General features: G+C 32.1%; 5 protein-coding genes across 5 annotated transcripts; all 5 read right to left on the reverse strand.

The window, feature by feature from the left end:
- Positions 1-510: 510 nt before the first annotated feature.
- LOC110725615 (umecyanin-like) lies at positions 511-2,621 on the reverse strand. The gene is made up of 2 exons (XM_021905085.1): positions 2,297-2,621; positions 511-1,190 (listed from the first exon to the last, which is right to left on the reverse strand). The coding sequence occupies exons 1-2, from the start codon at positions 2,472-2,474 to the stop codon at positions 736-738; spliced, it is 633 nt and encodes a 210-aa protein (XP_021760777.1). The 5' UTR covers positions 2,475-2,621; the 3' UTR covers positions 511-735.
- A 3,190-nt stretch (positions 2,622-5,811) lies between these two features.
- Positions 5,812-7,358, reverse strand: LOC110725451 (cucumber peeling cupredoxin-like). The gene is made up of 2 exons (XM_021904930.1): positions 6,887-7,358; positions 5,812-6,398 (listed from the first exon to the last, which is right to left on the reverse strand). The coding sequence occupies exons 1-2, from the start codon at positions 7,062-7,064 to the stop codon at positions 5,977-5,979; spliced, it is 600 nt and encodes a 199-aa protein (XP_021760622.1). The 5' UTR covers positions 7,065-7,358; the 3' UTR covers positions 5,812-5,976.
- Positions 7,359-8,087: 729 nt separating this feature from the next.
- On the reverse strand, positions 8,088-8,411 carry LOC110725384 (uclacyanin-3-like). The gene has a single exon (XM_021904870.1). The coding sequence runs from the start codon at positions 8,409-8,411 to the stop codon at positions 8,088-8,090; it is 324 nt and encodes a 107-aa protein (XP_021760562.1).
- A 1,593-nt stretch (positions 8,412-10,004) lies between these two features.
- LOC110725453 (cucumber peeling cupredoxin-like) lies at positions 10,005-11,174 on the reverse strand. Its single transcript, XM_021904931.1, has 2 exons — positions 10,941-11,174; positions 10,005-10,541 (listed from the first exon to the last, which is right to left on the reverse strand). Exons 1-2 carry the CDS (start codon positions 11,119-11,121, stop codon positions 10,168-10,170), a joined length of 555 nt encoding a protein of 184 aa, XP_021760623.1. The 5' UTR covers positions 11,122-11,174; the 3' UTR covers positions 10,005-10,167.
- A 1,259-nt stretch (positions 11,175-12,433) lies between these two features.
- Positions 12,434-17,357, reverse strand: LOC110725616 (glucan endo-1,3-beta-glucosidase 14-like). The gene is made up of 3 exons (XM_021905086.1): positions 16,652-17,357; positions 14,651-15,690; positions 12,434-12,706 (listed from the first exon to the last, which is right to left on the reverse strand). The coding sequence occupies exons 1-3, from the start codon at positions 16,725-16,727 to the stop codon at positions 12,620-12,622; spliced, it is 1,203 nt and encodes a 400-aa protein (XP_021760778.1). The 5' UTR covers positions 16,728-17,357; the 3' UTR covers positions 12,434-12,619.
- Between the last annotated feature and the right edge of the window lie 4,359 nt (positions 17,358-21,716).

Genomic DNA, 21,716 nt, shown 5'->3' on the forward strand with positions numbered 1-21,716 from the left:
ACCAAGATATGTATATATAGCGCTACCTCAAGATTAAGTTTCATGTAAAACGTTTTTTAACATTATGTTGATAGTTCTCCAAAAATATGTTACTTTCAACTTCCATTTTATAGTTTGCTTTGGTAATGTACGTAATTCTTGTGCAGTTAAGACTTCTTTGTACATTGTGACTTGTTGTAAGCTTGTAACACATCAAACAAGACTACAAGACCTAACTAACTAGATGTCGATATGACCTAAAAGAGCACCTTCTAAAATGCTGCTACATGACAATTTTGATCATTTTACGCTTGTAAGATTGTATTTCATAACTTATTTTCTAATGACATTTAAGTCAAGTAAGCTAAAACTATGCTTAATTATTGTGAATCGAGCTAATGAAAATTAAGGGGTGATATTACGAGCCATATAAATATGTGCAAGCAATCGACTTGGTGTATACATTTTCGAATATTATTATGCACATTCAGGTCAATGAATTAATTTTCACGCTGTTGAAATTTAAACTCGTGATAAGAAGAAAAATATATTAATACCGAATAAATGTACCATAAAACAAAAGCTGATGGATGAAAAAACAGCCCTTATTACACAAAGAACTACCAAAAATATATATAGACCATAACATGATCAAAAATTAATTCGTTAATAACAAACTAACTTAAAAGAAAGGGGGAGTAAATAAATAATAACACCCAAAAAAAACATGTAAAAATAATGTAACAAAAATCATATCTAGAACATCAAAGCCGCGACACCAACAGACAATAAGCTCAACATGCTAACACCGGTAGAGGCGGCGAAGTTGCCGGGAGGGGATGAACTTCCGGGACCATCGGCGGCGGGTGAACCGGCGGTGGGGCTGGTGGGGCTGCCAGATGGGGTGGTTCTGGTGGCGGGACCTTCGGCGGGGGTGGCTGCACCACCGGAGGGGGCGGCGGCGCCACCAGCAGGGGCAGGTGAAGAGGCGGGAGAACCAGTGGGTCCGGTGACGGTCACAGCGAGTTTCTGACCGTTGGTGCAGTGGGTGGGGATGGTGCAAAGGAAGTAGTGGGTTCCGGCGGTGGTGAGGGTGATGTTGGCGGGTCCGGTGCTGTGAACGGCACCAAGGGTCCTAGATGTGCTGCATCCATCATAGTTTGCCTTGTTCACTTCGGCTACGGTGTGGGCCCCGGTTACGAAATTGAACACTGCATAAATATTTAAATTATGTAATGTTAGAAATTGTGATACAATATGAAGTACGAAGTATTATACAAAGTATATGGTACCTACATACGTTAATAAAGTCTGTGAATAAACGACATATTTAACTCAAAAGAAAAACTTGTTATACAAAACGACGTTTTTAAGGAGAATGTCCTCAACTCGCATTTTGAATTAGTTAGATAAAAGTTACAACGTTTGAGGTGGTCAAGTTTACCTGTTCAAATCGTTTCTAGAAAATGTACAAATGACATAATGTAACACCTAACACGTACAAACCGACTTTAGACTATCCACACAAGGGTATGCAAATTTGTCAACAAACATTAGGCATTTTTGTACAACAATCATATAGCTTTAGAAATCTTTTGGTTGATGTACAACACACTTTGTTCCAAAAGCTTGGTGCTAAAATAATGCACTATCGATCACACCACATGTTTTTCTTCAAAAAAAAGTAAATGAGAAAGTATGAAGAATAAAGCTAAAATATAAAAATGGTCCAATATGGAGTTCCATGCATACTATATGCAACTAAATATGAGGCTCCATTATTGATATTTATTTCTCATGTGTATTATAAATTATTAAACAAAAAACATTTCTCCTGTTTTTTGCAGTACTAAAATAATTACTTGTTTATTTTTATCATCACAAATGTTAATATTGACATTGTTAACGAATCTTTACCACTTTTATAGTTTATAATTACTTTTACCTTTATCTTTTGTTTTCTTAAAAGTCTTTGATTCAAAGTCTAGATCTTTAAAAAGATGCCTTAACAAATTATTACTAATCCCAATCTTAACCAATCATAAATAGTGAAAGAAATTAAAATATTAAAAATCAATTTAAATCAAGATCCAAGATGCATTAAAAAAAAATCCAGTAATAACCACTCCCTCATCCCACAATATTTGTAGTTTACCTACTTCACAATCTCAGTGATTACGAAGTAGGCATATATATATATACATATATACATAATACCACCTCAGCAAATATTATTATGGGACGGATGGAGTACTCGAAAGACAGTTAGCTAACACGAAGAATACGTACCAAGTTAGCTAACACGAAGAATACGTACCAAGAACATCACCAACGGCGAAGGTTTCACCATTAGCCCAAGTAGTGTAAATAGAAGGGGAACTTGGGATAGTCCAACCAGTTCTACCACCAACTGTGTGTGTTGCAGCTGAACAAAGTTCAGAAATTCCAGCAATCATAACAAGTGCAAGTAACAAAGATGATTTGTATCCTGCCATTTTTTCGAGTTTTTGTTGTTGTTGTTGTTGTTGTGTTCTTCAAATGAATTAGTCGCCCCTGCTCTAAGTTTTCTATAAACTTTGAGGTGTTTTTAGAAAGTATTAGAGCAAGAAATAATGGGATGAAGTTAGATGGTGTGTTATTTTTGGTATTTATAACAAAAAAATTCTAAGTCTAACAAAAAGTAGAGAACCGTGTTTTTTAAAAAAGTTGGAGAATTTTTTGTTGGTTGAGCCGTTGGATGTTTGACACGTGTTTGTGGATTAGTTGATTTATTTATTTATTTTGGGAGGATTAGGAGAATTGAAGTGTGAAGAGGTCAACTTTTTGTTTGTTTTTGGTTTGAGTTGGTTTTTTGGGCTGTCAAATGTTCAATATTATTTTAGTCAAAAATGGTGGAAGACAAAATAATAATGATAATAATAAAAATAATTATAATAAGGATTTTAATTATTGGGTAGATCTGGTTAGGTATTTGGATCTTAAAAAAATTGATCCGTGAATTATTAATGAGTGAATGTATAATACACAGGTCTAATTTATGTTAATTGAGATTTTAAATTCTAATTAGCTAGATTTAATTAGCAAAGTTTGAATTCAAATCTAAATTAAGGACTTAAATCATGAGTTATTTGTTTAATTTTATAAAATTCGGATATTTAGTTCATACACACGTGTAACATACTTGTAATTATTGGGTTGTGGTTAGACATGAGAAGTAAAATTATTTATTAAAAAGATATTGCTAAATTAATATTTATATATTTTAAATTGGTGTATAATTACTCCATATACTAATCTTACCCTAATTTAAAGTACGCTTGTACATCAATACACGGATATTCATTTCTTAAAGAGTGAATAATGTTTGGTTGAACATGAAAATTATGCAATTATACTACTTACTTAGAAGGATATAATTTAAGTAGTATTGTCAACCCGATAATGTACTTCCTTTATTTCAAAATTAATGTTTCATTTCAGCCAAGTCTAGCTCTTTTTTTATCAACCAAATTTCAATATTTTGTTATGCATGATTATGAGTTGCAACCAAACAACTTTAAAGTCCGAGCGTATATATATTGTATTACATACAAGTAATATATACAAATTTATACATTTTGCTTAAATGTCGTTATATATATGCTCTTAAAAAATTACTCTTTTATTTATCTGTACAGTATGGATTAAATCAAATAATCGAAATTAACATTATTTTAATACGTAATTTTACGTAATTAATGTAAGACAACGATGATGATGATGATGCATTAAATGATGTTATAAGATACAGGGAGACGTAGATGATAAATAATTAAGGGAATGGGGTGCATATTTGGCGGCGTGTACCCGTGTATATTGGGGACATTTAGTCGTGGCCAAAGAAGGAAAGAGGAAAGAGGGGTCTTAAAATTAAAGGGTATGTATCAAATTATGTAGCTTTCTTTATCTAGTCTCAAAAAACAAAGTAGCTAGTAAGATTATAAGAATTTTGTGTACACATGCAATTAGCCGTGTTCAAGAGTTTGGTCTCATTTCCACCTAACCTATTTGGACTTTTTATTTTCGTTGACTATTTTTTTTTTTGTCCTTTTACTTCTTCTTAATTGTGAATTGTGATTGCTTTCCGACTTACTAATCTCTTTTATTGACCAAGCAATGACTTATTAAGTACGGAGTTTATTACAATTATTACATATTGGACGTAAAAAAATATAATGCGTTATGATATTTATAACTAGAAGGTTGACAAATTCGTATTGAAAAAGTTTTACACTATAGTATTATAAGGATCATGATTTTGACATAAAAACAAATTTAATTTGTTAGCTTTTAAGGAATAATGAAAGATTATTTTTAAGCTATACATTTCATAACATAAGCTACAATAACAAAATAAAGTAACATTCTTTATATATACAAAAAAAGAAAAAGACTTGTAATCATAAGAGCTGTAAATTTCTATAATTTGTATTTGGGTAATCCTTATCATAATTTACTTTTTTTTTAAAAAAAAACATGCATTGTAATTTTTGAATAACAATATTCCTCATGGTTTATCAAGAATTTTTTTTATAATTTTTTTTTTAAAAAAAATTTAGGAAAAAAAAAATTAATTGAAAGAAGAGAAGTCAAATATGGCCCTCTATAAACCTGATTGTCCTCATCTCACCTCTGAATCCTAACTCCTCTTTTTCAGATCATGTGATCCAAGCCATCAAGATCATTATAAAACCATATCATAATAAATACAATGTCAAAATTAAGAATAAAAACCAACTAGAAACTTCTAGAAATAAAATAAAAGCCTTTTTTTTCCCTAATTTTTGCGTCTGAAATATTGTGCAGCCGATTAAAGTTGTCCAAGTTGATTAGTTGAATGATTTTTTTCATATTGTACCACTATGTACACAATCTTCCTAAAAGATATCCTATCATATTAAAAATATTTTTCACTACATATTACTTGTAGTTCTTACGTAGTACTTTGATGATCTACGCAGTAATATTTTTCACTATAAATACTTTGTGTTAAACTGTTAATTTGTAATTATTTGACATAGTGATGGGACGGCCTTTGGGGCTGTGATGATAAACTTCACCCTGACCCAACAATTTTTTTTTTGACTTGCTAAATATTTGGAAAATGCTATACATAACTCTTAAGGCTACATATAAGCATTAAATTTACACTTGAAAATCGTAAAAAGTTAAAAAATCATCAAAATATAAACACTAATTACACTGATTTACGCGTATTTTGTCATGAATTCTTAATTTTTTATACAATTTCCAAGAGTATATTTAATGCTTATATATAGCCCAAAAATTAATGATGGTGTTTGGTGCATAACATATAATTGAACCTAAAAATAACAATAAAAAGATGATGCATCACCAAAAAAAAAAAACATAGAATGATTAGTCTAAAATTATAATGTTGGTAAATACGTAACTAGAGTAATAATTATGCTTTCATCACCTATTTATAATTTGGTGAATTATAAAAATCAAATGTCAAAAAGACGATTTCTAATACGGAGGAGTACAATTTCAATTTTTATGACTAATTCAAGTTGTTCTAGAATTCAAAAGATTGTGTATGTAGTCGTACCAATACCATTGAAATCAGAATTAGTCTTAGAATTTGTAGAATTAGCAATACCCGATGTGTAATTTGTTATTGTATACAACTAATTCGTAAGTTCTTAATATTGGTTCGCCCATTCTTATGAGATTGAAATTCTAACTAAGTTTATTTTTAATCTATGTGCAATGGTGTGCGAGAAGTGTAATTTGATTAAAATAACACTTTTCGAACTTTAGACTTGGAATAAGAATAAATCTTATCTAATCAAACAAAGATTATGTCATTGTGATGCGTCTACTAGGATAATGAATGTTAAGTTTATGACATATTTATCATCCACCCTGGCCCCTCGCATAGTGTCAATTCACAAGTCAATAAAGAACTTAATTACAAAATCAAAACTTCAAAGTCTAAACAATTACAATTTGACATAGTACACCACAAATTAGGGTTACCATTACACTTAGAAAGGTAACATTAGGACCAAAGTATGAAGGAGCTGAATTAGTTGAAGGTGAAGGAGGTGTAATCACAACATCAATAGTAGGAACAGCAGGAGGAAGAGTTGGACTATTCGATCCCGGGGCAATTTCCGGTGGTGGTGTAGCCGGAGGCGGTGGTGGCAAGTGTTGTAAGACATTGATGGCCAATTTTTTACCATTTAGACAATCATTATTAAGGGTGGAAATGAAATATCTTATGCCCTCTTTGTTTAGGGGAATACTAACTGGGGATTGGTGGTGAAGGGAGATAAGAGACCTTGTGTTACACTTATTGTAGGCTTTCTTTGTTACTTCTGCTACATTGTGGCTCCCATTATTGAAATTAAATACTGCAAATTTTGGAAAAAAAATGATTAGATTAGTTCAACATTTGAGTTGAGCATCCATGAATATATACAACTTAAATAAAAGCGTTACAATAATTGGTCATGATGGGTGTGCAAATGTACATATAGGTATAGGAACATTGTCTGTATTTATTTTATTCTACGTTTTATTAGATCATCTATAGTAATTCTATTCAAACGTTCATATATCTTATATGATTACAAAATACTTTGTAGAAAAGCTTGTTCACGGGTGAAATCAACATATTTGAAAGCATGATATGTGTTTCAATTTTTAAATAAGGTAGAAAAAGTTTTCAATTCATGAAAATGATTCCTTAGAAACACATGAATTAAAATGATTAACACATAATTACAAAAATTAATATTACAAGGAAAATATATTTGCTAAATAATATAATTCTTGACTAGCTATTAAATCAACAAATATAATAAGCTATTTTGATTTTACACACATAAGAAAATATTACCTAAAACATCATCTTTGACAAAGACATTGGAAGAAGCCCAAATAGAATAGGTTGTTGGAGTAGGAGGATCCACCCAATTTAATGCATCTCCAACCATATATGTTGTTGCATCTGTGCAATGAAACAATAATAATGCAAATTCTATGATTATCATTGAAATTATTCTCATTTTTTTCATCTTTTAATTTTCTCTCTTTGAAAATATTTGTTTTGGTCGAAGAGACAGTGCAAGTAACTATATATACATGTAACTCGATCAGTATAATATAAGGTATAGTGAAGTGTAAGTTTAAGTATGGAATAATTATAGTGTATATCAAATGTGAAGTCAATGGTATATTGTTGACTTCGTACCAAGAGATTTGCTTTCTTTGATAACACAGAATCATTATTCAGAGATCACATGCTTGATGTTTTTTTTGGCTATAAACTATGTTCAACATGAATTAAATTACTAGTAGGTTTTTTTTTTTTTTTTTTTTTTTTTTGGTTATAAGCTATGTTTAGCTTAAATTAATTATAGCTAGAAAACTTAGGCCCTATTCACTTCATCTTTAAAAAAATTATTCAGTAAAATTAATTTCAATTCAGTAAAAATAAGTTCAGTTTAATAAAAATAATTCAAGTTTAGTAAAAATCATTAAAATTTAAAGAAGAAATACAATTGAGAATCAGTAAAAAATAATTTCAATTCAATAAAAATAATTTTAATTGTGTAAAAATAATTTCAATTCACCAGAAATAAATGAACTGAATAGAGCCTTAGAGGTAGGTTTGAATCGAGTTTGATTCGGGTTATAACTTTTGAGTAATGGCAAATTGGTAAGTCGATTACTTGGGCTTTTTTTGGAAGTGTACTTGGCCCAAATAACAGTCATTAGCCATTTTGAAGGTTTTTTTAATTCCCAAGATCCATGCATCCATGTAATTTAGGCCTTTTATCTAGAGAGATGGATCGTTAAGAATTTCTCCCTTATTGTTAAGAGTTTCTCTAGCCTTTGGAAGACACATAAATATGAAGTACGACATGTTAACATGCCCCTCAATTTACGACTTATTGTAATACCATAAATAAAGTGTTACCATGTCATCCTACATACACACCAATAAGAAATACCACATCAATAATGTTAACACATACGTTGTCTTACACTCTTACAAAATTGAACAACTATATGTTATTGCGAGCACTTTCAAACGGTTAACAATAGAATCCCACAAGAAGCAAAAATAAAGCAAGACTAGATGAGACAATGAGAGTAGCAAAAGGAGTGACATTTGAAGCTGATGGGGCTGACGAGGGAGCTGGTGGCGACGACAACATAGGTGACTCGTCAGTGACATTGATGGCTAATTTGAGGCCGGACGAACAATGGCCATCAATGGTGCACATGAAGTGAAGTTGGCCAATTTTCTGAAGAGGAACTCGTACAGGACTTTGAGTCTTGACTGAGATAACGTTACTTGTGTTACATGTCTCATATGCATCTTTGTTCACCAAGGCCACCGTGTGAGATCCATTCATAAAGTTGAATACTGTAAATTCGGATAGCTAAGATTAAATGTGACGTTATCATGGTACGTGTTCCATAGTACCATAACATATAAACTAATGTACTATGTACATGATAGGAAAACGAAATTTTAGCAATGTTTAATGCATCAAACATTCACAAATCGAATTCATCTTGTAAACATTAGACCAACGTAAATTGAAAAATAGTTCTCTCTTTGCAATTTTGATTTTATTGGTTTGCTTATTACATAAATAGTTGTGCATCATTATCTTAAACTTGATGATTAAATTTTAATTGGGTTTCTAAAATACAATTAAATAATATAGGAATATTAGTTGTCAAAGTACCTCAACTAAATTTATAAAGAGATGAAGGAATTGTCAACTTTCATCTCTTTTTTCTTCTAGCTTAGTTGCTTAGCACGTACTAGATGATGGAGTCCTTACAATTGTATGTGCATGTCTAGATGTCATGGTAGCTTAGTATTCTTGGTCGGGATCCAAAATGTCTAACTTTAACCATTAATACGTACTTATAATTTTTTTTAAATTGTTAATATTTGAAAATATAATATGAAATAAATCTAACAAGATCTTACAATATACGAAGTACGTATATTCTAATATAACTCTATGAACATAACTTAAAAAAAAAAAGCTTAGGAAGATCTATGTAGGCGGACAAGGCAATATTCTAATTTAGATACAAGGGACTGTTAGCAATCGGGAGGGGAGCTCTAACCACTTGAGTTATCCCTCACTCTCAAAGCAGGTTCTCTTTGATATTGAAAATAATCTACATGTCTCCTAGGCCAAGATGGCTACTCCAGCTTGTTCTTCAAGTTTTCTACGGTTATGGTGGTAATAGGGCCAAAGAAAAATAAGGAAACTACGCCATCTTAAGATATAACAAATTAAAGGGTGAACCAAGCATGAATGAGGTGGTTCCATGCACCAAGTAAGCCTCTTGGGGCCTTTTGGTAGCTCCTGGAAACACCTCAATGTATAATCTCGCCAGGTTAAAACATACTCCCTAGAAGCTAAATTTGAAGGCCGCTATTATAATACACTAAATTGGACCAATTTTGGAGGTTCGAGACCTAGTGTCGAAAAATTTCGAGATTGTATAGGATGCTTTCTGAAGTCATATAATATGGTTTAGAACCATATACGACCATTAGTTAGTCACATACAAGCCGATTGGCGGCCTAGCTTAAGTCAATGAAAGAAGGTGTGTACATTAATTGTTAAATTGACGGTTTAAAGGCAAAGTGGACAGTTCCAACCATCCAAATGGCCTTCTGGGATGTCGTGGGATTTATGCGTAGCACCCCGACTTGTTTCCTTTTGAAGTTCAAAAAAGTCATAAATTATCCAAAATTAAAGGCTATAATCCACGAAATCGGACCAATTTTGAAGATTTTGAGACTTAGTGTTGAAAATTCTCGAAATGGTAGGAAATGCATCTCAGGGTCATATAATGTTGTTTGAATCCATATATGACCACTAATAAGTCACATAAAGACCAATGGTTGCCTTAAGTTAATTAAAGAAGTCATGTACGTAAATTGACAGTGCATACGTTAGTTGTTACATGTAAAAAGAATGTCAATCCATCGTTCTCATTTAACAAAATCACCATGATAACAAAATTTAATACTTCGTAATAGTCTTTAATTTGACATTTTGTGAAAAAAAATAATAGCAATAAATCAAATACAACAAAATAGTAATCAGAATAATACACGTTTAGGGGTGATCATGCTTAAAATAATAGAGCCATAATAGAGGCAATGAAGGAAACAGAGAAGAAGGTGGATGTAACAGACATAGGTGGTGAGGATCCTACGTCGGAAGGCGGTGGTGGTGGAGCCACTGAGGGTGCAGGGCTCGGAGAGGCAGTAGTGCTGGGACCGGGAGCAGCGTCTGATGAGTCAGAGGTGCTGCCAACCGTAACAACAAGTTTCTGACCACCAACACAATGAGAAGCAAATGTGCATATGAAGTAGTGTGGTCCTGTTGTGTTAAGTGTTATCTCTTTCGGGCCAATGGCGAAAACCTCGGCATTCCCTGGATCACATGCTTCATAACCTTCCTTTGTTACCTCGGCCACATTGTGAGGAGCAGCAAATTGGAAAGCTACAATCAAACAATGCAAAAGATTAACATATAAACAATGTTACATTCATAAAGTTTAGTACTTGAAATATATTAGTATGATTTTCCCTTGATTTATTACTTGTATTAGTTGACTTTCTACTAGCAATACAGATTTTACACAAATTTGTTCTTACCTTCAACTGTAACATTAGTTTCATAATCGAAAATTTAACATAATTAAGTCTTTTCAACAGGGAAACAGACAACAGGACAGGCTAAGGATGTAACCGCGACACCCTAGCAGAAGCCGGGTGTAGATCAGGTGATCCAACCAACCTTCTCAGGACTAATATATCATCAAGCATCACAAAAGCTAATTCATAAAAGTAGTTTAAACTACATAAACTAATTAACACAAAAAAAAATATTAGTAATTACCTAGAATGTCACCAATAGCAAATTCTTGTTTGGCAGCCCAAGTGCTATACAAAGTGGCTGGAGATGGTACAGTCCATCCACTCTTATCTCCCACAATGTGTGTTTCCGCAACAACACCATTCGATACCATTATTATAGCTACTGCAACCATGACCAATACATTCGACATTGCTCCAGCCATTATCGATCTCTCGTTTTCTCAGATGCAGAGCTTTGTGTGTTCTTAAGGTCTATTTGTGTAATATAATTATGTGCACATTATATATATATATATATATATATAACATGTTACATGTATTTTCTTTGTAGCCGGACATAATGGGTTGCCACCAAGTCGGACAACGTTTAGGCATTGTTAGGATGACTTGATCAGTTCGTATTCTATTGCTTTGTTTATTACAAATTGACAATTTCCCAACTAATACGATGTGTATTGTATATTCTCTCATCATATTAACCTTTTTCAGAAAATCTTTTGTGGCTTCGTCGTAAAATCATAAGTTATACTGCGTATTTGACTTTAAAAGTATAATCTATCGAGTTATGATCATTGATGTCACATGTGGCTAATTAATCAGGACGGAGGTAGAAATAAGAATTAGGTCCATTAAATCTCATCCGGTATAACAAAATTTGAAATTTAGGGAAGAGGTACCATTATTTTACTATTATATTCGATCTCTTAGTAAGCCAAACAAAAATACAAATCATACAGCTAGCAAAGAATAAAATACTTCCCTGATTACTTGATGGTACTAATTTTTAGACAAAGTAATAAACCATAAAAAGTACGTAAATGTTTGTTGGGAGTACTATTTGTAGATACTATTTAAATTGTTTGTAAACTTTGTGTCATGTACTTTGGTCGGTCAGCTGATCGTGGGCCAGTCCGGGGCGGCGAGGGGAACTAAACAGTTGACCATTTAGCCTATGTCATCCAGACAGCCGCCCCCTAGCAATCCAGCCAAGCAAGCGTAAGGCTAATTTATTTTTAACAGGACCATTCAAGGTCGAGCCACAATGATAGCAGGGCCAAGCAGGCTAAGGTTCATGGATATAAGCCACAACTATACCCAATGATCCCACCTCATCGCTCGCAAGCCTGGCATGTGGCAACCCATTATGGACACCAAGATACTCCATAATAGATAGCGCCATCAAGATACTCCATAATAGATGGCACCTCCCACAACTGCCCTACTAAGTCATTTCAATCGTCGTAACTCAAGACATGTATGATCGTTTTTGTTCCATAAATAACACCAAACCCAAGATACCAGCAAAGTTTTTCTCAAAGGTTATAAGCTACACTCGTCCAACATAGAATGCAAACAAAAAGTCATGTAGACGCTTACATCCAACAAAAAGGCTTAATTAGGGTGAAAGCTAAACAATGGTAAGCACCATCTGACGGATAAAAACTCAAAAACATTTGTCGATTCTTCACAAAGCAGAAGAGGAGATTTTATTTGCTAATTGGAAAATGATATATACTGCTGAATGTAACAAATATTATCAGTTTCATCCAGCAAGTGTTTTAATAGTTACAAAAATCATCTGTGGCTGCTGGAAACATGCTAAAACATGTTTTTAATATCAGCACAACAGATTAGTTTACTGAATACTCGAAAAAGTACCTGCTACTTTAAAATCTGAATAAATTTCACGCTGAAGCTTTATCATGATCTCAAGAGCAGAAACAATATCATCATGGATGTAGTAAAAACGGTGGAATATGATGTCAACCAACCTCGAGCTCGTATATCCTGTCCATATTGTAAATCAAGGAATCAGATATATAACTTTAAATTTTTACACCTTAAAAATTACAGGAAATATAAATACGGCAAAGTTGGGATGAGGGTCATGTCAGGGACAATAGGTTCATATAAAAGTTACTAAATATGATTAAGGGGTTTCAAAGTGAATAGAGTGAAGCCATTATGATAATATGTGCTATTTAAAGTGAAATAAAGTGATAGCTGGAAAACGGCATAATATCATATCAGGGGCACACCTCTAGGCTTTAATGTATCTGAAAGTTGAATTATAGAAATGAGGAAGAAGAGAATACAGGGTGAATGAAAGATGACCATAATTTGATGTGATTTGATAAACAAAAGGTGGCTACAATCCTAGATCTTCATGTGGCTCCGGAAAAAAAGCTAAGCAAGAAAAATAACTCCTCGTAATTTTCTGATACACCCCCCCCCCACCCCCCTCCAACTGATGATCTCATCTACATAGACATTACCACTCTCCTCACCTCTCTCTCTCTCAGCTAATCCTAACCAACTAATATTGTCATAGCAAACTACCAATAAACCAATCCCCCTAGAGTCGTAGACTAAACATTACTCCTGAAAAATAAGGCCTTGCGTAACCCAAGTGAAATCCTAAGTTTTAACAAAGGTTACAATAACCAATACTATTCATATAATAGTCGCAAGACTCACTCACAATCTATGTGGCATGCTGAATCCTATGCATAAAAAGTGTGTCTCAAACTCTCAATATTATTTCCTTTGTAAAGACCATAAATTACAAAAAATAAACCTGAGAGAATGACAAAGCTAACTAAATTCCTCAACCATATGCCTCCAAGTTTATTGAAGATATATGAACACAATCCTATGTTCGGAAAGTCTTACAGATAAAGAGGTACCAAATATTAGCTTGAAATTTAGAAAGAAACTGCTAATCTGTCGCTCAGACTTTTATATCATGCTCTAGTAGAGTAGTAGTGAACAGATTTGGAAAAATGAGCTTGTAAAGAATTTTCAGATTTCTGTAGTCAGAGAACAATAACAGAACTGAAAGGTTTGATTACCAAATAGGTCATAAGAGTTTAGTTCCCTACCCGGCTACCATACCCATAGTCATAGAATTTGACAATCATGTCCCTTATCACACCTTCAAATATCCTACACCAACTTCTCCAAGCTTGTAAGTAAGAGGCTCTAAAGGTCTCCCAAATTCACATATGTCAGAACAAGGGGAAAATGAAGTATGATATATTTGTATGCTCTACAAAAACTACATCCCCACATGTAATAATGAACTCAATTTCAATACAGTTACGCAAGATGGGACTAAGATCTAGCACATTCATTTCAAAAAGAAAAAGAACCCAACCAAACATTCTGGCGCAGGGGCTGTCTTGCATCACATTTGGAGATAGAGATGGAAACTAATCAAGATTAACAACGAGACAAAGTCAAAGATAAACTTCCATGTATCAAGGTTACAATAGTCATATAAGAGTATAAGACAACAGAGACCATGAGACTTTGATCAGATGTAGCACACTATATCCCTATCAGAATACTGCATGAAACCAAGCCTAGTATACCATGAAATTTTCACTAACACAAAAGGATCGCTAAACTTGCAGAGCAGCATTGCTTGTACAAAGGACTTGTCTTGATATTGATAAATACTAACTCATAAAGCCTAGCAATGATATTTGCTTGCCTATTTGAATACACCCGAAAAAAAGGGTACGGCATAATAGCAATGTAAAAATCTGATCTGAATAGACACTGTGTAATATAATCTTGAACTCCTTTTGATCTCTTGAAGCAATATTTACTAATCTTAGATCAATATAATTATAAGTTTTCATAAGTTTTGACAAATGAGGCTGTCTTCTACTCAGCTTAATTAAGTCTACAGATAGAAACAAATACATATATAAATCAAATGTATACCTTTATTGAAAAGGGTGATGTAGATACTGCAGATGACTTTAATGCAGGAAAACCAACATCATACGAGATGCTACCATCAGGTTTCCAAAGCCCGAAATTCCTCTCAGAAGCTGGCCCAGGTTTGTCATCCTCATTGAACATTGCAAACACATAAGCTTTAAGCATGATTTTTGGTCTCATTGGAGTCCCCTTCCTCAAAGCTAGCCTCTTCCGCAGGTTGTAATTGTAGGTCTTTGCATTTTCTGGAGTAGCAACAGCTTCACTTGGATCCCCATGAGATGCCCAACCAGTCTCGGTAATTATTACCTCCATCTTCTTGAAACCTGCATCTTCTAGAGCAGCATAAGCTGCATCAATCTGAGCATCAAGCAGATTGTCATAATGGAGTTTTGTTTGGGAGTCAACAATGCCAGGATTTTTCTGAAAAAGGGCATATTTTACATCAATGTGTTTTGGATCACTCATGTAGGTGAGGAAAGGATAAGCATTAAGACAAAAAGGGGATCCAATCTGTTGAAAGAAGGCCAAAAGCGGCACCATGAATTGTTGTTTCACATTATCTCTAAACGTACAATTTGATGGAGGGTAAGAATTATCAAAAACACCAAAACTATGGGATGTGGTAATTTGAATTTTATGATCAAGATGGAGACTTTTTGTTGCGTTATAGATATTCTTTGCTGCACCTAAAAGACTTTCCGAGAGGTCCTGATCATTCCCTAGTACTTCATTTCCAATAGCAATACCAACAATACGAGTCTGAGGATAAAATTGTTGTATGTTGTCTTTAACCCAACTAAGTGCATGGTCTGCATTGTCACTCATGTCTTTGAGGTAACCGTTTGGAAGTCCGACAACCAACTCAAGCCCAGTCCCACTGAAAGCCTGAAGCACGCTGTGATCAAAGTCAAATATTCTAACATTTCGTATCTTTGCAGCTCTCAAAAGCTGAACAACTTTGTCGGGTGTTGGGATATTGTCAGCAATTCTCCCATAATTAATTCCATAAGTTCCAGTAAAAGCATTAACTGTCAAAGGTGCTGGAAGAAGGAGCAGAAACATTACAGTCAAGATTAAATCTTCCAGCTCTCAGAATATAATCACTTAAAATTGGTCATCTTATGTTTCTAAATATACTATTTAGTTCATGGACATGGACATGATGCTTGAAGTGTCCAACACCAGTATTCGAGATGAAAGGAAGAGCCCAAGTTACATTCATTTAAATTGAGTACACACTCAAACTTAACAAGTATTGCATTCATTATATTAGACTTAATATCAAAAATATTTAACATCTTATAATAAGAAACTTCTCCACTCAAACCACGAGAAGAAACAAAGGACAGACATCGGTTTAGGCTATCCAATATAGTAGTTCACACTTAAATGCTACTTATTCATCACACCTCGCAGTGGAGGCCTATTCTATTGAATCAGACAAAGCAACCAAATGCTTACTAATTCATCAGAACCAGATACTTTGACATGTAAATTTTCTACTATGATCACAAAGGCTATAATTCAATAGTGAATACCCATAGCATATCTACTTCTTGCTAAAGAACCCCCCTCCTCGGTCAGATTCCTCATTTTGCTCCTCAACCTACCCGGTTTTCGCAGCTGTTTTCACAGCAAGAACTAATCAATAAGGAATTACTTTACAACTATTATCCCAAATTTTTGTACTCCTACTAACTAATAAACTGACCCTATAAACAGGAAACAACCATTAACACCCCTAAATTCATAGCAACTCTTAACTTATATTTCAACAATTCATTAAAAATACAATCACTCTATCCATTGCAATCCAACTCCAATAAATATAAAAGCAAAACCCAGGTTTCAAAACCCAATTTGATCAAATATGATATAAATTTAAACAAACTGAATACTAACAAAAAAATACTAACAAAATCAAACTAGTAAATAGCAATAATAATATGATCAAATCAAACTGTAAAAATTTTAAAAAAGAATTTAATTAGGAAGAATTACCAGTCTGTGATGATAGGAGCAAGAGCAAGAACAAGAAAGAATTCAATCTGCCGAATCTCATAGCTTTGTAGAACATTCCAAGTCTCAACCTCCACAAATTTGAATTTATGCAGCCTTCAAATGAAAAATAGCTACGACAACCAGAAATTATTATTATAATTAATGTTAAAATAGTTACTATTCAAATATACCATGAAATTCTCTCTTTTTTTAAAAAAAAAAAAACCCAGAAATAAAGATTTCAACTTGAAATTGAAATCGGAGATCCCATTGAAAAATAAATGTTCTTTAAGAATATTAACTCTCAATTTAACAAAACCCCATCAAATTAAATGCTCAAAATTGCTTTTTTTTCACAAAAAAAAAAAGCCCAATAATTGAGTATGGAAAATTAATAGTATCACAAATTAGTTACTGTTAATAATTTCTAAACAGTGATTATCAAATCAAGAAGAATAAAGAAAAAAAAAAGGAAGAGAAAAATTGGAAGAATGTGGAAGGGTTTTATAAGAGAATGGGGTTTTTGGTTCACACTTATTTTCAGTTTGATTTAGTTTCTTGTTTAGTTTGAAGTTGTTTTTGTTTTAGAAAGTAATCACATTTTTGTAAGCTAATTAAGATTTTAGTCAAATGGAGTAAACGCGCTTGAATGTTTTTGAGTTTTTCCCCTTTTTTTTCTTTTTTTTTCTTTTTTTTTTTTTTTTTTTTTTTTTTTTTTTTCTTTTTTTATCTATATATATTTCTTTCTTTTTTTTCTTTATTTAATGAAATTGAATTGTTGAACCATCAAAGGGAGTGATATTTTTTTTTAAAAAAGGATACTTTTAGGTTAATAGAGTGTGTTTAGTACGTTTTAATTTTTCTAAATTTAACTTATTAGACCTGATTAATCTTAATTTTATCTTATATTTACAACAATATGCATGACTGAACCTAATCAATCATGATTAAACCTAATTTGATAGCTGATAAAAATTGGTAAGAGTAGTAGAAGGGATAAGGCTCAATATGGTAACTTTGTGTCTCGTGATGTTAACCATTACCCCGATGCCCCAGCACAATAAGCCTCATATGAGGCAACCTCTCTATGGATGTGTTTGTGGTGCAGATTAATGTCATTGTGTATTGTTTCCTCTCTTTATTAGCTTGTTGTGTATATGGGAAAGGCTAGCTTGGATCTTGAGTCTCGGGAATTTAGGCACCGCACGGACGATTGGTAGGTGCACGTCCCGTGACATTTGGCACTTATACCTATGTGCTCCTCCTAAATGAAGGGGTTCCTATCAAAAGCCGACCTACCAACAACAATGTGTGCTTTTTACTTACCTGGATTTTACTTATTTGATTTTATCCTAAGTTAGGGCATGTTCTCTTCCGTTGAAATTCAGTTCAGTTCAGTTCAGCTCAGCTCATTTCAGTTCAGTTCAGTTCAGTTCAATTCAGCTCTTAATTTACGTCTAATGATATTGCTAATGATATAAAGCCAAATTTCATTCTTTTAAGCTCTTATTACAACGACGACGACAACAACAACAACAACAACAACAACAACAACAACAACAACAACAACAACAACAACAACAACAACAACAATAATAATAATAACAACAACAATAATAATAATAATAATCAATAAGTAATGAATAATAATAATAATAATAATAATCAATAAATAATAATAATAATAATAACAATAATAATTGAAATAATAATACTACTAATAATAATCAATAAATAATAATAATAATAATAATAATCATCAATAATTAATAATAATAATAATAATAATAATAATAATAATATTATTATTATTAATATGTACATTTGTATATACACATATGTATAGTAATAAATGATCAATAAATAATCAAAGATCACTAATCCGTAGTTAAAAATCACTAATTAATAAGTTCAGTTCAGTTCAGTTCAGCTGAGTTCAGTCAATCGGAACAGACCCTTATTTGACCTTATTTTTGTTATTGATACATTGTATTATTTTTCTACCTGGCCATGAACTTATCAAAATTCATTTATTCTTATATAAACTTACTTTTCTTGAAATAAGTAAACACAAGGTGAACGAAATATGGCCTAAGCTAAAAATAACACTCATGAGTTTTTAAATTTTAAAGGTTAATTAATGTATAGTACATTGTATCTTGTATATGTTGAGATGATTTTCATGAGAGAGTTTATATTATACGAGTACATATTTATAAGACATCAATTAAAAAAAAAAAAAGAATTATCAAAGTTAATCAGTTGACCTTGAAGTCAAATATGGTGACCTACTCTTTAATTTCTACTCGTGTTTAGTTGTTGCATTACGTACTTTGAATATACTATATCAACTTAACTATATTACTTCCAAACCAAATAAATATTGTTCTAGCTGAATATATAGTTTCATACAATTCAACGGAGAAAACTCAATCAAAGATAAAAATGTTTTATTTTGCTAATCATGTTTGAATCATGATATGAATTAATAATGTCGACTAAAGAAACAAAGAAATGAACGAAGAAAGCAAACCTACCCTACTAATCATTGTAGTTGAGCTGTACCATATATGATATATGTGCTGTGCAAAGAACCAACCACTAGATGCTCTGATGATATATATGATGGTGATACAACCATATGATTGCTCATCTCACTAAATTAATCCTTTTAATTATATGAAAACAGGCTAATTAAATAGTTTATACTTCAATTAAAGTAAGTATTTGGCTTAAAATGTTTGTTGTTACTCTCTAACGTAAGTTTAGGCTTGCTAATTAATTATTGAAACTTGTACCATTTCCAAGACTTCTTATGATCAACTCTCACTTGTGTTATCCCAAAAGAAGCATGCTAAGCTACTATTATCAAGTGCTCGATGCTACTGCAATCTATTCTTGCTTCACCACTCTATTGCTTTACTTGTGCTTGACGCATGTTGTATTGTTTATATACTCTTAATTAACCTTCAACCATTGTAATTTTTATTTTATTTTATGAAATTGTAACATTACCAGCATTTATAAATGAAAATACCCAAGATTATTTATGTGTAAATGTTAGTATCTAGTTTATTCAGGTATATAATGAAAAAAAAAAAAAAAGCATTCAAGCTATTCTAACAAGAAGGTCAACGACCAGTGCCTTATTAGTGAGCTGAGACACGAAAAATAAATTAAGGGAAACGTAATTCTCGACGCTTTTTTGTGTAGAGTCTATTGTATAAACTATAAACTCTTACAGCTTTGAAGGAAAAATAGACGAACTCGATAACTTTAGCGTCGCAATTAAGCGTCGACAATTTATACATTCTAGACAATAAAAGCGTCGCCTAATTTAGGTATGTGCGCAAAATGTTCAAAATACAAACGCTTAGTATAAATTTTTGAACTTAAACAAGCGTCGACAATTTCGATGCTTTTAATTTTGTCGTTAAGGTAAATTCTCGGCTCATTTATTTTCGATATTTATTAGAAGCGTTGTAAAATAATTTTGTGACGCTTTTTAAGCGTCAAAATAAGGCTAAAAAGCGTCATAAAATGTCAAAATGACGAAAATTCTGGTAGTGAACTACCAAGGGTCTCTATGTATGATGAATAGTCTTTGCTGGTATATTTCCTTCATTTAAAAATAATACTAATAGATTAGTCAAGAGAATGAAAAATAAAATTGACAGAGCTAAATTAGAATTTGATTTTCCGTACATTAAATGATGGTATATATTATATATACATTCATGTTAGATGTTTTTCTATTATCATATTAATTACATTTAAATGGATATTGTTTCTACATTTTTGTTAAATAAGACATTGTAACAACTATTATTATGGTTGTGATATCTTCAGCATACTAAAACAAAGAATTAGTGTTTTCCCTTCACATGAATTAAGTCTAAGAAATTAGATATGATAGAGGTTTTTTTATTTTTTTTATTTTTATTTTTTTTATGTTAGTGTAGATTAAGCATACTTTCCAACTAAAGGATAAATTTAATTTAAGTATATATGTACTGTCTAAATTTTGTGAGCACAATTGATTTATCAATAGCATGTTAAAGCATTTATAAAAAAAATAAAAAATAAAGATAAAAAAGTTGGATCTGCTCAAAAATAAAATAATCTACCAAGCTTTTATGGTTTGTTGCCTATAAATTGGAAAAAGTGGAGCAAACCTATTAAGTTGCAATAAGGATCTTATCTTCTTTTTTTAGAGAACAAATATGATATGGTAAGGTGTCTTATAATTTAATTTCTTTTTTACATATCAATCGATTGAGTAATGTATGTGCTTGAGACCATGTTTGATACTCTGTAGTTGTTTCTTTTTTGTCACCTATTAGTTTTATAATTTTATGAACATGATTGAACGGTCAATGGTATGTTTGATAGTTTGGTACATAACTTTTTATGTATCTAATTTCACATTATCAAATTAGTCAGGTGATCTGAATCAAATAACAACCAATAATTGATTACGAATTTGATTTTACTACCATTAGAAAAAAATTGTGTAAAGAAAGTCATAAAAGGCAAATAATCCGATGATAATTCAATCTTCTCATGCTATGAAAATGAATATCACCTCCTGACTTAATCTACTAATGTGGTAAATACCACCCGACTTTAATCTACTAAGCTAATGTAACGTTCACATCAACGTATAGTACATACATGCCTATGTGTACACCCCTTTTATAACATAATAGTATGACACACAATAGTGTATAGCCACGCATGCAAAAGGCAAAAAACGTCAAAGATTCTAAAGCACCACTCTTATATTTTATTGAAACTTTTAGTGCACCTTTGGATTTTTAAGAAATCACCAAAGCATCAATTTCATGTTTAGTGCTATCAACGCTGTTAATGTACAAAAAACCTTAGTTTTGTGAAACAAGATGACGATTTACTTTTTTACCCAACATTTTAAAAACCTTTTCATGTTATTTTATTTTAATTTCTATCACTTTCATAATTAAAGTTATAAAAATATACTCCGTTGCATATATATAATAGGACAATCAATAATGTTACTTTGCTAAGAGAAATACTTACTAATTAA

This window comes from Chenopodium quinoa, unplaced genomic scaffold (assembly GCF_001683475.1).
Source record: "Chenopodium quinoa cultivar QQ74 unplaced genomic scaffold, ASM168347v1, whole genome shotgun sequence".
Classification (NCBI taxonomy): domain Eukaryota; kingdom Viridiplantae; phylum Streptophyta; class Magnoliopsida; order Caryophyllales; family Amaranthaceae; genus Chenopodium; species Chenopodium quinoa.